Below are 17,857 nucleotides of genomic sequence, written 5' to 3' on the forward strand. Positions count from 1 at the left end.
CCTCCAGGGCAGGCGGGAATCGAACTCATGCGGAAGTGGCTTTAGCTTCTCAGTGCTGTGCTTTAACCCGCTGCACCGCCAGGGAGGGCCGGATGTGAAAATGTTTTTAAAAAAGCATCTTAGAGTCCTACAGTGTCTCCTTACGAAGACGCTAGCTCACACCTAATGCGCATCCCTCTGGAGTCGCCCTATTTGCTTTGGTTCCACCAAGGACCAAATGTGCATTCAGAAAAACTCATTGATTTACAGTGCTGAAATTCTTCTACAAAGCCCCACCTACTCTTCTCTCTCTACTTTCAAACCCTTCTTTGCTCCGAGCAAAGGCACAAACACATCTCAATTTCTACACTAACCTTTCTCTCATGATGTAAGTTAGCCTCTCTTTCTTTCTGGAAGATGTGACAGGCTGGGGATGTTGTTTTTCTTTGTTTTTTTCTGCCCCCCCCCCCCCCCTGCCAAAAATACTCCTTGCAAAATCCCATCCATGTTTTATAAGCTAATTCATGCTGATTTCTTTCTCTAATGAAAGATTTGTTTTTGTCTTAACATTAGACAGTTTTATGTATCTGTAGAGTCCACTTCATTCTCAAGTTCTTTATAAAGGATTAAGAAAGTTCAGAGGAAATTGTTTTTTAAATTAAAAAAGGGGATTCCAAGTTTTAAAAAATTTTATTGGCCATTAAGTGAACAGCCAGGGTAAAGTTTCCTCATAGTATTTGACCCATTGGTCCCACTTACGAGGTAAAATATAAGCTGTACAAGCAAAGTGTGTGTGTCTTTAATGAGATTCACTTACGCTATGAAGCCTTTGGGTAAACAAAAACAAAACAAAACAAAACCACAAGTTTTCTTTCCCTCTATTATATTTAAAAGTCCAGAGTGCTTGTTCCTTCCTTTTTCCAGATGTGCACTTTTTTTAAACCCCTGTGTTTCATATTCTGCTATCACTGTTAATCTGAATCCTACAGTGCACCCTTTGTGATAGCCAGAGTCCCTGATGGTGCTGGCAGTGGTCAAACAGCTGGCACAGAGAACTAGGCCTGACTCTGGCTCAGTGCCACCTGGGATAGCTCCCTCCCCAACTCAAGTCACTAGTCTTTTCTGTTCCTCTACAGAGGCAGAGGGTTAAAAAGAACAGATAAAAACCACCTAACATTGCTTTACTAATAAAATGGAACTTAACCTGGTCAACTGTGGACTTCACAATCATCAGGGGGCCCTTTCACGTGAGTGGTGGCTCCTATTCTGGCAATAGCTACCCAATAGGGCAGCCCTCCCTGGAGGAAAAAGTAAGCTTTACTAAGTGTAAGTACAGACAGACTCTGAGGGTCTGATGTGCAGCTGGACATGGCTGTGAGTCTGGTTTCAATTATATTCTAGAGCTCGCTGGTCTAAGCTAAGCAGGAAACAAAGGTCTTCTCAGGAGCACCATTTTGGTTTCCATGAGCCTAGTGGCTGAACACCTGAATCTCAGGCTGCGAACATTCCAATCCGAACCCTGCCATTTGGGCGCCCAAAGAGCATTTGCTCTCCTGGAAATGCAGTAGATATTGGGTGCCTGTGGGGAGCACCTATCAGATAAGCTAAGGACCTTTGTGTAGCTCAGTCTGGAAACTAAGACGTGAGATTAAAACTACAAATGGGTTGTGTCATGACTGTGCCACATGTGGGTCCAGCCATTACACCTTGTTTTAAGAGAGAAACTGCCTAGACACACACTGAGGAGCCATCAGCCATTTTAGGAGGACTTAGGAAGAAATAAGGGGGCATTTTCTTTCAATAACCATACTCACATTATCTTTTTGCCATAAGGGAGGGATGAAGGTTAGGAATTGAAAATATTATTTCACAAAATTATTTTTGTAAGTTGCTACATTGGTGTGACAGAAATCTGGGATTTGGCACATGGCACACCCACTTCATGACCTGATACCCCATGGAGAGGCCCACCACCTGCAGCCCAGGGCTGCTGGGCCGGGGGAGGGGAGCTGCAGATCCCGGCCTCAGCCCTGCCTCCTTTCTTTGGGGTACAGGATCAGACATGGCAGGTAACCAGCCAAAAGAAGAAGAAAAGGCAAAGAAAAGACAAGGAACCATGGATGGGGAGCGAAAAACCCTAAAATCTGGACTCAGAGTTTTTTCAAACACTAATTCTTTCGTGCTGTTGTTTCCTGGAGTGTCCGTGACTGGCACTGGACTTGTGACGGGAAAATCCGACTCCCTAAGCCAATGCGTTAAAGAGAAGACTGCTAATCAGCTAAATAGAAACTGGAACTGGTTCACACGAAGTCTCTTTTTTCCCCATCACCAGAGGGATTTCAGAGTTCTGAAATACACTCTCAATATCATTTGGCAGGCAACCCTATTTTGTTGTACATGATTTATCCCTTAGGTTATTGTTTTTAATATTAGAAAGTGAGCTTTTAAATGCCAAGCAAATTTTGCAGCAGGGGGACAAAAGATATTCCAAGTGGTCTCACTGGACCTTCCACCAACTGTGTCCACCAAATGGCTTAAAAGGCCATACATGGTGTTTCAGAAATAAGGCAGAGACATCAGCTCTACCCAACTATAACCTAGCACAAGTTCATAGAGACAGTATTTAGATCAGGGCTGACCTCAGGTGGGCTAAGCTGAGAAGAACTGAGGAGTGTGAGCAATAGAGGAAATCGGTGAGCACAATGGAAGCTGAAGAGTAAAGACCCAACATCCGCTGCTTGTGACTACGAAAGGCTGGTTTTTAGTCGGACATACCTTCTGTCCATGTTGCCACTGACCATGAGATTGGGGGGGCTGTCTCTGAGGTTGACGCAGGTGAAGTCCCCAAGAGCATTCCCCAGCTTTGAGAGGCAACGTTCTGCTTCCAGGCTATACACCAGGATCTGGGGAGGAGGAAACATGGCATTGGGTTACATATGGCAGGATTTTTTAAAAGAAAAAGTGGTCTGGAAAGTAACTATGGGTCAAGTGGATTCTGATCTGGTGTTAATGAGGAAGTGAACAGGAGACTCGGGAGACTTGCAGACGAGCCGGTTTGGGCTCTTTCTTTCCCTTCCCAGTATTTAAACCAGAGGAGAGAAAGAGTTCAACAGGAATTCTTCCAGGAAAAGAAGCTGTCATAGTTAACCATGATTCAGAAATTAGGGAGACTACAAATCAAAACACAAAATCTTATTTCCAAACAGTTCTCTCTTCAATGACTCCCCATTTGCTAATTTTAGGAAGCTTTGTTCTGTAAGGCATGGAGGCAAGTAAGTAAGAAGGTACGCTTGATCTCTAGACAATGTATTTACTCTATCTTGATAACTTCTGTGCCTTTTCTACAGGAGTAAGGGGAAGATGATTTTAAAATCCTTCTGTGGGCTCTCCCTGGTGGCACAGCGGGTTAAAGCACAGCACTAAGAAGCTAAAGCCACCTCAGCATGAATTTGCTCCCTGCCCGGAGCTGACCCACATAGCACAGCAGGCCTCTCCTGGCCCACTTGCTGCTCCCCTCAGCAGTGTACTTTGTCAGTCTGCCTGTTCTGCTCCCCACTCTGTCTCTGGTGAATCCTTTCACTGCCCCTGCACATCTGGCCTGGCCTGTACCCCAGCTCTATATGCATAAATGAATCTTTAAAAAAAAAAATCTTTCTGAAGTCTACATACATCTTTTTTTGTTTGTTTGTTTGTTTTTTAAAAAGATTTTACTTGTTTATGCATACAGAAATGGGGTACAGGCCAGAGGTGCAGGGGCGGTTAGAAGATTCACCAGAAACAGAGTGGGGAGCAGAACAGGCAGCTTGACAAAGTACACTGCTGATGGGAGCACTGGGTGAGACAGGAGAGGTCTGCTGCGCCATGTGGGTCACCTCTGGGGTTGGGCTTGAACTCACACTAAAGGGGCCCTGGCTTGGCTTAACTTCGAAGTACAGGGCTCCAACATGCTCACCATCAGGGAGGGCCCCTATGCATGTCTTTAACTAAAGAAACCTTAGTAAATCAACTCCACCTATCAATGTTTATTGTAGGTCAGCCACTTTTATAAGTACTGAAACAATCCTTGCCCCAAAATTCAGTTCAAAAGCCTCTTAATTTTATACACACACATACTTCCCAGTGTACGTTCTATTCTGTTGATCACATACATTAGAACAAATTTGGACTTCAAAGTTTTGATATTAACATTTTGTAGAGAGATTTGCACACACATTAAAATTATGTGTTCTCTTTTTCTTGTTAACAATATACAGATTATTTTAGTATTGGGGAGTTAATAAAATATCTCCACCTTGAGTCACTGATGTTAATCTTTGAAAATTCCTAAATTCTTAAACAACACTGTAATAAGTTACTGCTGTTAACAATAGCTCGAAGAAATCAATTTCAAAATTCAAAATATTTCACAATCCATAAAAACTAAGTTTAATCTTTTTATTTTCATGTAGTTGAAAATAAGTATGACAGAAAAGTTTAGCAGTTCTAATTTAAATAACCAAAATAAGATTATTCTAAGTAAGAACACAAAAACAATCAAATCTTCTATTTACAGAAAATAACCTAAACATTGCAAAAAAATCAGCTGCTGGAAAGTGAGGGGAAAAAAAAACCAAAACCACTACCTCACAGTCGATTTTAAATTTAATACTTCGTACTTATGTGAATATAGAGCTTTCAAGAGGGTTCTTGGACTCCAAATCATCTTGTTTTTAAAATGCTTCAACTTCTACAGATGGAAGGAAGAACTTTAAAATGTAAAATGTTCAAGGTAAATATAAGAATTAAAACCTCACATTCAATCTTTTAATGTCTTGACTTTTTCTGCAGGCTCTTTGTTGCTAATAGCATGGATCATTTCTGAGTGATACAATAAGATCTAACCCCTCTCCAAAAAGACAATGCAAATTCATCATAAAGATATCTAAGGTAGCAGTGAACAGTCAAGTATTTTCTAAAATGTTTAATAATTCAATGAATCAGAACTATCCAAAGAGCACCTTTACCATTACGTTTAGTTAAAGACCACAGAGATCAGAAAACACATTACCCATCTCAAAGGCGATTCACCCTACGGTACAGGTCCCTTAACGACCTTTACCATTTCTCCCTCCCTCCCTCTCACGCACTCTCTCTCTTTTAATAAGGTTGAGCAAATGGGACTTCATTTTATACGATTGCCACAGACTAGTCAGATTAATTATTCATGCACACACTCTCCCTCTTGTTAAGACCATGCATTAGACTAATTTTTCTCTTTACTGCCCGAGTTGGGTGAGTCTCAGTCCATAGCCACTTGACTCTCTTTCAGAGATGCATGGATATGCTAGAAAGAAGGAAAAACTACCCATAGCTCAAATCATGGAGAAAATGTACTGCACTAATGCGACCGCCAAATCAATAGATGTTGCTGGGTTTTGTTTTTCATTTGTTTTCTTTTTCCAGTAGCAAGAGTTTATTACAAGAGCATAGTGATTACAGAGCAAATTTTGACAGGTGTTTGATGTTCTTTAAAATGATCTAAAACCAATAACATGTTAAGACTAGTGGGTGTCTTGCAAAGGCAACTAGTATATATTTTGCAAAGGTTTCTAGGGGAGCTGCACGTAGACACAGGACACCGGGCAGCTCCCTTCCCCTTTAGCTCCCAGGCTGACTGAAAGGGCAGTGGGTAAAAGCAAGTACTGTCTCATAACGAACTTTCAGAAGGTTCTTTCTGTCAGCCTTGTGTTCTTTAAGCGTTTTCATAAATTCTAGTCTTAGAATCCTAACTTAATTATTTAGATTTCTCTGAAATCTACTTCTAAAAGAATTTTTTTTTCTGATTTCAAACTTAAATTTGTAAAAGAATTCTCACATAAATAGATGACAAAGAGTGGTAACAAGCATAGTCACCTCTCAGAAATAACCACTTTTATATGGTGTACATACTGCTAGACTTCCTCTATTCTGTTTTCAGTTTTACTCTCAGATTTTTCTTTTCTCTGAATGGAATTACTATTCTACAACTTGTTTCTCCTACTATGTAACTTACCAGAGAGATCTGTTTCTTTTTAATGGCTGCATAGAATTTCTCTATGGATATCTAATTCTACATTGATGGATATTAAGACTGTTCCTAATTTTTTAGCCAAAATAAATGCTGCAACTTATCCTACAGCCTATCAACAAATATTTATTAACCATCATCTATGCAGTGGGCACTGGATGAACAGGGCCAGGGATGACGTGCAGAACCCTCAGCCTCCTGCCCACTGCAACAACCTACTTTGCCAGCAGGGGCACGGCTGCCAGCTGTCCTGTGCCTCCATTGGTGGGGCTCGCCTCTCCAAGAACACACTTACAGGCAGGTCCCAGCAGCTGGTGCTGTACACTGCAGGGCAGCAGTGCAAGCAGCGAGGCGCCGCCACAGCCCGCAGCTGGGAAGCATCAGCAACAGCCCTGGTTGCAGCAGACACAGCTTCCACGTGTGACCTGGTCATTTTGTGTGAAAACCAGGCTTGGTTTTTCAAACAAACTAGGAAGGGGAAAGCTGAGAAGTGGCTATTGTGCCTGAACGGGGTAGGCTCAAACTCAAGGCAAGTCGGCTTCCTTCTTTACCTGGTGAGAGCCGGACTTAGCAGAGATTAGAGTCTTGAGGTCCCAGACTTTTGGTTATTTGATGATAAACATAGAAAGGAACTCCATTTGTGTTTTTCATTATTCCGTTTACCAAAACAGCAAGTCTTCCTCAAACTCCTGGGCCCACCAAAGGCACTATGCTGACAACACCAACCTGCTCCCTGACCGACCTCGGGGGAACCCCAGTGATGCCTTCCAAAGGGGCAAGGAGTGGTCCAAAGGCTTCCGTGTGAGACTACAGCATTGTCAAAGGTTTTGTGAATTAAAGATGAAACGTCACCATTTTCAAAATGGGAAGTGCCAAAGAGAATAAAAGTTTAGGAGAAACTGAGCTGAAATGAAGCAGAGTAAAAAATAAAGACATGAGGAGGATAATTTGGTGACTTCTGGGAGAAGACAAAGTAAAGTCTACCTCCTTTTCTCTCTGACGCCTAGTAACTCACCTCCATTACCACCACATGGATTTTGCTTTTCTGCAAGGGCAAAGTCAAGTCAAGAGGTCATGTTCTAGAGAGTAAGGCAAACAGTTCTGATGCTTTCCCCGCCTCTGCTCCAATCCAGTGGATTTTGCGCTCAGCACACAAGTCCTTCCTTCTCGTCAGTGCTGAAGGGATCGACTGTCTGTACACTTTATCTGATGTTCCCAAGCAGCCAACTTGACCTGTGTGTTTGCATTTCCTAACTCTTCCCAAATTTGTGGTTCTGAAACAATGAAGGGCCCAAGAGTCACTGTGGAGACTGACTGCTGCAGGTCAAGTGACACTGTTACCTGGTACAGAGAGGAAATCAATGACTGTTAATGTGAAGTGACAAAGGTTAGCAAGACCACCTGTCAAGGATGAGAATGAGGATGTTTTTAGATTAAAAATACAAAGAATGCTTATGGCCAAGAGACCCACACTAAAAAACAGCTGAAGCATGTAATTTTGGGAGATAAAAAATCATTCCAGAAAACAGGTCTGAGATGCCAGAAGGAAGAGTGAACAAAGAGTGTAACTATACATATGTTGACTATATACAACAACAATGCTGAATGTGGGTTAAATAAATTGAACAAACTGTATTAAGTCTTTAGTATTCCACAGCTGAGTAGCATGAATCAGGGAACTGCACTGTGGCCACGAAGAAGCCAGATGCATAGGAGACCCTCCAGCACGACTGTCTGGAATGAACAGATACTTCCTTGGAAACCTGTACAGTGCTTGGCACACAGGAAAGACTCGGTAGATAGTTGATGAAAGAATGAAAAAATGCTGCACCTCCCTGCTGTATCTGTTGATCACAGGGAAATGATATGCCAGCCTTACAGTAAAGACACTCCTCATGCATACAAATGAATACATTAAGTCAATTTCTTTTCTTCCAAGACCAATATATTTTGATGTTTCATAAGTGCAAGATACAGCTTCATTCAATGCAGATCTGAAAGTACAAGGCTAGCAATACTCATTAACACACACACACACACACACACACTCACACTCACAATAAAAGAAACAAAAGAAAAGCTCTCTCAGTCTTTGGGATAGAATTTACGATGTAAACAATCCAAGTTGATATTCTGACCTAATATAAATATGACCTACAAAAAAAGTGGTCAAAATTTTTACTACCAAAAAAATGCAGGGTCTGCATATCGATATTCACACACAATACTAAGTGAACAGCTTCTATAAATTCACAGATGAGCTAAGATTTTTTAAAAAACGATGAGAAAGACAGACAATTGTGGAGGGAGGGGGAGCTAGTGAGAAAAGAGTAAATCATACACAAAACAGCCAATAAAAAAATAAAAAAGCAGTTAATATACATGAATAATGGATGTCTGATTTAAAAGCAGTTTACTCCAATATGATGTAATTTTTGACAATCAGCCAGAGAGACTATTTTGTAAGTCCTTGCCAGAGATAAGTCAGAGCGCGTGCGGCTTGGTAACACTGTCTATCTGCGAACATGTGGAAAATGACTTTCACCACCATCCCAAAGGTGACTTTCTGTTGGCAAACAAAACTTGCCTCTCAGGTATACTTAGCAGCAACCAGCAAGATGCAAAGCTTGAGAACAACAGGGCCCCTAGTACAAGCACAGATCGCTGAAATGGAGCACCCCTGAAATGGAGTACCCCCTCAGCTGTTTCCATGACATGCTTCTGGCACAGCCCACACTCATATTCAGCACAAAGCAGCCTGGGCTGCTTTCATGTTTAAGTTTTAATTGGAGTGACAAGCCCACGAGGCCAAGATATTTCAGGGATGGGACGGTGTTGCTGAGCGTCGCCAGGCGCTGGGTAGCAAGGCCCGCGTGTGCTCCCCACCACCACGTGCCAATGCACCTGCAACCCCCGCTGTTCCAGGACTGGACTCTGCCCGGGAAGGCAGTGCCAATTGTGCAGGCTGTGCCAAATGTGGGGTGCTTTGTGATGTGGGCAGATGTCTACAAAGGACCAAAGCAAGGCCAAATGAACACCTATTGTGACCTGAGGCTGAAAGAGCCCAGAGAGAAGAGTACGCTCGGGTGAAATCCAGCAAGACATAATCCAACTCTCCCCACACACGCCCCCCCACCCCCCAACATCCATAGGTGGTGAGAATAATAAAGACAGGCAGGTCTATCTGTGAAGGGAGCAGAATATGGCTCTGAGATGCTTTAGGGATCTCTAGACAATTCCTGCCCTAGTGCTAAAATAAGGATGAGCAATATGCCCACAGATAGCAGCTAAGTACAGAAAATGAACAGGAAATGTCAACTTTCAGAGTATTAGCTCAGCAAATGTACAACTGAAAGCTGAAAATCCTCACACCTTCCCCTGATGCTCCTGACGCACCTCATCATGGAGTCTCAAAGCAGTTCACAAATACTAACCAGGGGCAACTAATCACAGTCCCCATGAGACTGTTATTATTATGTCTATTTTACATAGGGAGGCAAACTGAGGTTTCACTATGAAATAAGTTCTTTTAGAATAACAAGTAGCTCAGATATGATTTGACATATGAAAAGATTGTAAGTGAGAAGACTGTAACATAAAGACATCTTGAAGCCTAGAGATTCAGCATCATACACATCACTCAGGGTATCACACTGACTTGATCGTCAGTTTTCTTTTGACGAGTGTGGCAACTTTCACTTTGGCCCCAGGTTAGACTGCACAAGGCTAGAAGGGGGCAGACAGGCAGAATGCCCTAACATCACATCACTGCAACACATGAGAGTTTATGGGGAGAGTGAAAGACTGCAGTGGACAAGCAGGGCCTTTGACATAGGGCCGATGGCCCACTCTAGGGGTGCCCCTTCACATGACCTGAGGGCCTACGGACCTGCCCAGCACTCTCAGCAAAGACTGTGCCGGAAGTCATATGCTGAGGAGGGGGTTGCATGTCAGATGACACTAGAAATATTAGCTGCTGTTAATAATCACAATATGCCTTTCCATACATCTTTTCAGAGTACTACTCCATTTGATTCTCACAGTCACAAAAAGGAAGAGAGACAAATATTACTGTCTACATTTTATGCACAAAGAAACCAAGGCTTAAACTGTATTAAATAACCTGCCTCATAGTCACAGCTAGTGACAGAGCAGAGGACACCAAGGCCGAGCCCAGGCGCTCTCACCCCTGTGCCCATGTGCCCACCCACCACAATGCCTTTCCCTGGTTCCAGACAAAGGAAGGTTACTAAGGCGGCCTAGCGTTTATGGTATTGTTGTACATGCAGAGCACTTCAACACATTCTCCCCTGATCCTCTGGTTCCACAGGCTGCACATCCTATGTGAATATGCTGAATCACACAACTACTAAGTTTTGGAGCTAAGATTCAAACCTAGTGAGCAAGCTCCAAGCCCATGCTCTTTAAACATCTACCCAGCCCCCTGGACATGCAGATTCTCAGGTTCCACCCCAGACTCAATGGATCAGAAGTCCTGAGGGTAGGATCCAGAGATCCTTATTTTCCTGATACCACTTGGAGTTTGAGAGCCCCTCACTACACCTCTACCACCTTCGCAAACCAAAAACCTTTTTTTTTTTAAACCATTAATCAGGTGTTACTCAGCTATGAAACCTCACTGCCTGCCTCCGAAGCCATGCTGACCTGATTAGAACTGTGCTGGGCAGTGACAGTGTCAAAATGTAGTGTGCAGACCCTGGCTACCATGAGAGTCAGAGCAGGGACGACAATCATCAAGTGCCAGAAGAGCTGATAAAGCTCCTCTTGGTAAGCAGGACTCTGGATGGGCCTCTCCTGAAAGCATATGGAAAGGCATGAAGGAAAAGAGAACCTTATGGCTAGTTGGGAATAAGCATGACATATTCTGGACGGCCCTAATATGACTGAAGGAGGGGCTTGTTTTGAAGGTGTGGGATGGAGGGTGGAAGCCTGAGGGCCCAAGGTCTTGCAAGCCTGTACTATGGCCCTGACGGTACATGGATGGGACCATAAGGAGGGATGCTAACAGGGCTAACAGGTGGTACAGAAGTGAGGCAAGTGCAGGAGGCCAGGGAAAAGTCATTTTAATGTCACTTTCAACATACATTTTAAGACTTATTGTGGGCATGAAATAAGAATTCAAACCTAAGGTAATTCCACAGTGCAATGAGGCCACCCAAAGAAGTTGATGGAGCCAGAGTTCAACATCCTAAACTAGAAAGACCTAACAAACTCTGAATATCGCTTCCTTTTGGGTCCAGCTAGCTGGTCCATTACCAAGGGCGCTGTTTGGGAGCAAGAACGGTGAGCAGAGGCTGGGTCACAGGCAGAGCTGCTTTCTGCCGCTGCCCCGTTTAGATGATTCCTGATCTCTTTCTGATGTGCTGTGACCCAGTCATTCCTCCCAAGTACCTTTATTGGGAATGTGATCCTTCAGATGTGAACTGAGCTAGAGTTTTCCTTTGCCTATCTACAAAACCGTAAATTAATAGCATACTGAGAGAAAGCCTAAAAGTTACTTTCTGTCCATTAGAAGACTCATCTGCAACTCAATAATTGATAAGTTAATTATAAACCCACTCTCTCAGGCGGTGTCTTATAGAAGACTAAAGTCTAAGTAAATTAATAAATCATATTCATCGATTTATTGAATAAAAAAAGTTCTCTACTTTGTAATATTTTCTTGATCTAGTTTAAGCTGCTGTGTACATCTGCAGTTAAATGTTCAAAATATTCTGAAACTCAAATGCACATTTTCTGTGTGCCCTCTCTCTTTCTCTCCTAATCCTTCCTCAAACACCACCATCATGTATGTCATCAGGCTCAACTGGGGAGACATATATACATATCCAAACAATGCAGTGGAAGGCAAACATTTCTAACAGCTCCAAAATCAGCTGATTTTTAACCCTAACAAATCTAGTTGCTGCTTGGAATCATGTACTCTGATAACATGGCACAAAGAAACAGAAGACATGCCTATCTAAGTTCAAACTCTCCCACGGGTGTGGGATGGAACCCAAGTGGAAATTTCACATCTATAATCAGGAGATATTAGAAAAATTAGGTCCTAAATAAAATTCTAAGCTTAATATAAAAGGTGAAAGAAAGGCAACTGATCAATACACTTCCACTGTAATGGTCTCATGAACTTTCTCAGAAACTCAAGCATACTGATCACTGTTTTTAAACATTAGACAATCATATAAATATCACTGAAATGCAAAAACTATGTATTTTTGCACATAAAGCTTCACATCTCAAAGGCTTTTATACAAAGTGACTCAGCATTCCTATTCACTGTATTAGTTCTGCAAGAAAACAAACCTGAACCATCCTTCTCTAATCATTCTTTCAAAGCAATTCTCGGGAAAGTGAGCTTTGTGAGACCACAGACTGCAGCTACTACAAAGCACCGCTTCAGCACACCCCCCCATGCTCTCCCACAGGTGCCCCTGACCGGTGAGCCTGCATCATCTCCCAACACTGCTTCTTCCTTCCTGGACCCCAAACTCCTTCCTTCCTCCAGCCTCTGCCTGGAATGCTCCCTTGCCCAGTCTTTCCTATGAACTCTCACCTAACCCCATCAGCCCAGCAGGGTGGGAGTGAAGGTGGTTTCTTACAAGCACCAAGCACCAGTCTCATGCACTCCTTCCTTTCCCAGGAGTCCCCCATTTGGAAACCTGAGATGTGTAACTCACCTAAGGTCTACCTGACTCCAGAACCTGTATTTGATCCCCAAAGGTCATATTATCACCTTGACTTAGCTAAAGATACTTTTCTTGATACTGCCTGTAACTTTCATCACTCTTTCCCAGGAACATTAGAGACCCTAAAGCACTCTTCGCTTCTATGAGCAGCAGCAGCATTGCAAGAAATACTTCTACAGAATTGCCCATCATGATTTCACTGGGTCCCCAAAAGTCTCTTAGTCAGAGGTCTCGTGCACTGCTTTGAGAAACTCTAGGCCCTATGGAGATACTCCAGGATTGTCACAACACATAAGGGAAATTTCATTTATACCAGTTACTGATATAACACTCAAACACATACAAAACACTTCAGTCTTCATCTATCCACATGTGTAACATAACATCACTCTAGAGATCAGCAAACTCACAGTGAAGGTCTTCCGACAACCTCATGTCCAACTCAAAGCAGAGAAAACTACCTGTGAGACCCAGAAGACTGCACGATCCATCTCTCTGGTTCAAGTGCCAACAGAAATCTCGGGTGACTAGATATTCAGTGACTGGCCCCTATGTGATCAACATTACCCAACAACCCTAACTGGCTTCTAAGAGCTACTTTCTTTCGCCAAGAAGACAAAATTGATATAAAAAAAAAATGTAAAGGTTTACAGTTAAAGTGAAAAACAAATGAGACATCTGCTTTGTGAATTTTCAATTTTGAAGTATTCACACTGCCTGTAAACTACAAGCTTCTTATTCTTCGCTGGAATGGACCCTCAAACAAAAGACAAGACAGATTTCCTATTGTGGTGCATGATGATTAAAGAATGGGTCCAGAATCCACAAGCCTTGTTTCCAAAGGCTCTTCCACACAGATATTACAGCCTGTGATGAGTGTAAGCAGCCAATACAGTCTCTTCACGTCGGCGCACAGGGATGATCACCATCAGAGACGTTAGTAATCATTTCCCAGCGTGATGTAAGCTGCAGCGGCAGCGCCAAGCATGCGTCCTTGTCAAGCACATCCCCGTCTTCTGGATTACGTCACTCACATCTCCCTGATTAGGATGCATGCCGCGCTGCTTAATACAGTCTGCTACTGCATGCCAAGTACTTCAGAACTAAATTAGGAAATATGTCCAAATACATAGAATGATGCTAAGAGCCCTAAGTGGATCTCTTTCTTTATGAGGCATGAGACTCATCGTCAACATAATGCTCTTAAATGAGGCAATTCTATCTTCCAAACTTCCACCTCTGAGAACAAAATTTAATGCAGGTAGCAAAAGAATTAATAAAGATGATAGGGAATCAGAAATATGTTTTCATGGATAGAAGTTATTTTTGACAGATTCAGGAAATATGAGACATAAAAACTAATTTTAAAGGGATGTTCAGGCACAAAGGGCTGCATTAACACAGTGGTCTTTGCACTGCAGCATGACGTGGAGATGAGGCCAGAATCACTGAGGTTCCATTTGCTTTCTTCTACAATCACAGGCCACTTAGCAATGGCTACATTTAAGGTCACTTATGCAGTGACGTCTGAGAACTTAAGAACACAACATCAGAACTTAACATATTTCCATCCAGAAGTAAAAGACCTCCAACCAACCATTCTCACCATACACCTCCAGCAAGAGACAGGAACTGATGGGAAAGTACCAAACTATCTCCTGCCATCACTTCTCCAGCAACAAGCATGGCCCAATCTACCAGGAAGTTCTTTATTATAAGAAATGACGAGATGGCCCCCAACAGATTTTGATACAGGAAAAAGCTAAGTGAAGAACAGTACTTCACCATATATGTGTGTGTGTGTATACACATACACATACATATATCTATCTACCTAAAGATTTATTTATACATACAGAACTGGGGTAAAGGCCAGAGATGCAGGGGCAGTGAGAGGATTCACCAGAGAGAGTGGGGAGTAGAACAAGCAGATCATCGAAGTACACTGCTGAGGAGAGTAGTGGGCAAGACAGGAGAGGTCTGCTGTGCCATGTGGATCACTCCGGGACTGGGGATTGAGCTTGCACTGAAACAGCTGCGGCCAGTTTGCAATGCTATGTCCTAACCTGTTGTGCCACTAGGGAGGGCCCACCATTTATATATTTTTTAAAGATTTATTTATGCATACAGAACTTGGGTACAAGCTAGAGGTGCAGGGGTGGTGAGAGGATTCACCAGAGACAGGCAGAATGGGGAGCAGGACAGGCAGATTGACGAAGTACACTGCTGAGGGGAGCAGCAGGTGGGTCACCTCAGGGGCGGGGATCGAACTGGCACTGAAGTGGATGCAGCCAGCTTACAGTGCTGCGTCCTAATCCATTGCACCACCAGGGAGGGCCACATTTATATTTTTAAGAGGGGAAATGAAGATGTGTACAGCTAATTTGCTTACACATGCATAAAATATTTCAGAGAGGATGCACAAGAAACTGGAAGCATTGATCTGACTCCAGGAAAAGAAAGTGGGTGGCAGATTGAAAGGCATACTCTTACTTTCATGTCTTTGAATTTCTGAACCAGATGAATGCACTGGTCAAAACTATTTAAAAATATGTTTGGAGATCTTCTCTTTTAACAAAGAAAAAAAATTTTTTTCTATAACTTTACTTGACAAAGAAAATGTTGGCAAATTCAAGTGTGGCCCCTACTTCTGGCCTCTGAAATTCAGGTCTGAGAATCTCTGTGCACATGCAAACCAATGCCCTAGAGCACTGACTCTCCCTGCGCCCCTTCCCACCTGAGCAGAAGTGACTGACAGACCAGCTTCAGTCACAAGTCTTTCCTTAAGAGTGAAGAAACAAACCTTTGATGTTACTTGTTTTTCTTTCCTTAGAAATCTAAAAACAGAGCGAGGTTACTTATTTAAGCACCAGTTTGTTGAGTATGTATGTAATGCTGGTTAAGACTCCACTACAAGGAACACAACTGTGCTCGTTAACTATCTGTGATGGGTGCGGGGCGGACCGGCCGGCTAGCAGACATGTGAATGGATGAACTGGAACCACTATTACTAGTGCTCAGACAGCTTGGTGTCTAAAACATGCTGATGTTATCCTATTACATATATTGTACAAGGATAGCCTTCAACTAAACAAAAACGCCTCTAGAATGCTTCTCCTGGTTAGGAGCATTTTAGTTCTCTGCTAAAATTCTGTTATCAACATCTGAACTTCACTGTTTGCTTTCATCACAGTTCCAGTTCTGTATTACGCACAAAGAAAGATAAATCAAACTCTCTGTTCTCATAAAGTCCTCGCCTGGGTCCTAGAAACAGGTCAGAGGCACAGACACAGCCCCAAGTGTATATAGCACCAGGCATCTAGTGCTAGCAGTGTCCAACTGCCCTCATAAAACGCAGAGAGCACATGCTCCCGGCCACGCGCAGCCACACAGGGCATTCATAGGCACTGGACTGTGTGTGCCCCGGAGAAGTGGTGAAATCATGACATTACATTATAGGGTAACAGGACGACACTAAACTCTGGAGAGCCACCATTGCATGGCTTGACACACACACAGGCTTGTTATAACGACAGCTGCATTTCTTAAAAATGCAGTATTCTCAGAAGTGGAACATCCATTAAGCAGAGTCAGAGGGACAATCCAACTTCCACCAATAAGGAAAGTTTCTTAGCTAAAGCTTGACTTTCCTGGTATTTAAATGTGTGGCATTCATGCTGGAGAAACATTTCAATGCAGTTATTACTAACAACAACCAACCATCCCACAAGGTTTGTACTGTACTCACAAAATATTTGCCTGTTGTCAGATTTCAAAGAGATGCTTCAACACATTCTTGTAGCAAATTTCCTTCCACTCAATTTTAAAACACAAATGAAAACTACCAAATAACAAGTTATTTGAAGGGCTATCACTTTTTAAAAAATAATATAATAGTTTATTTTTACATCATTTTGTGCCTTTTTCCATTTCAGTTGTAATCCCTGTGGGCTTCCCATCACCAAATCATCCATGTGCCATCACCATAGTCCAGTGTACTCCCCACCCCCCACCGCTTCTTGTTAGCCAAACATTCTACTATTTTTGTACCTTGTTTCCTTCGTAGACCCATCCCAGACTCTTCACCCCAAAGGCAGCCTGGTTGGCTGAGACATCTAGGCACGTGACAGGCTGGCCATAGACATAATGGAGGGTCCTGGCAGAGTCATCAGCTTTGAGCAGGTACACCAGATCTCCAGCAGTGGCTATTGCCACAGGGTACCTCCCAGTGTCTGGAACTATTTCAAGGTAGTCAACCTGTTAAAAGAGTTAAGGATTAAAGAACTGTTTAGTCCTTAAGAGCTCACCTATAATTCATACTGACTTGTTCAAAAATAAATCTTCCTACACATCAATGAGAATGTGAGCAACCCAACAGAAAAGCATGGGAAAAGGGAGTACTGATAAGAAATTAAACATATACGGTTCTTACACAAAGAAAGAGATAGTCACTATAAAAGAAACAAAACATTTCCAATAAAACAAAATACAAAGTAAACATTCACCAAAATACCTAGCATATCAGTAAAGATTAAATAGTCTGATAAAATCCTGGGGTAGAAGTGGAGGGGATAACCACATTTATGAACCCCATTTACTAACGGATGGTGGAATATAATGTGGTGTAACTTTCATGGAGGGTAAGCTGGCAACTCCACCATGTTAAATGCACATTAGCGCTGACCCAGGAAGTCACTTTAGCAATTTACTTACAAGTAAACTCACATTTATGAAAATGACCATTTACAAAGTAATTTGCTGCAGCACTATTGTGTCATTGCTAAACACTGGAAAAAAACAAAATAGACCTAATTCATAACTTTTAGTTCATCTATTCATCACACTACCAAATGTTCATAGATAAAATTGTGTAGATACTCCCTGGAAACAGATACAAATGGGACCATCTCCAGGGTGAACTGGAGGAGGAGGCAGGGAAGCAAGGTGAGCCACAGACGCTTCTGAAAGGAGCTGTTCAGTGGCGTGGGTGGGAGGTTTGTCACTGTAAGCCTTACTGTGTCTTTTAAATTCTGAACCATGAGATGTGAGAACTACTCAACAATAAAAGACTTTAGTACTTTTTTCTCATGAAACAGAAAAAATTAAATTCATTCTGTTCCAA

General features: G+C 42.5%; 1 protein-coding gene across 1 annotated transcript in view; it reads right to left on the reverse strand.

Moving 5' to 3' along the window:
• The window catches only part of FBXW8 (F-box and WD repeat domain containing 8), a 99,786-nt gene that overhangs the window by 13,255 nt on the left and 68,674 nt on the right, over positions 1-17,857 (reverse strand). The window contains exons 8-9 of the mRNA XM_012730840.1: positions 16,786-16,992; positions 2,755-2,882 (exon numbers count right to left, since the gene is read on the reverse strand). Of these exons, the coding sequence (XP_012586294.1) occupies positions 2,755-2,882; positions 16,786-16,992 (335 nt within the window). The remainder of the gene's footprint in view (positions 1-2,754; positions 2,883-16,785; positions 16,993-17,857) is intronic.

The sequence above is a fragment of the Condylura cristata genome, unplaced genomic scaffold (genome assembly GCF_000260355.1).
Source record: "Condylura cristata isolate star-nosed mole 26May11 unplaced genomic scaffold, ConCri1.0 scaffold00029, whole genome shotgun sequence".
NCBI classification, from domain to species: domain Eukaryota; kingdom Metazoa; phylum Chordata; class Mammalia; order Eulipotyphla; family Talpidae; genus Condylura; species Condylura cristata.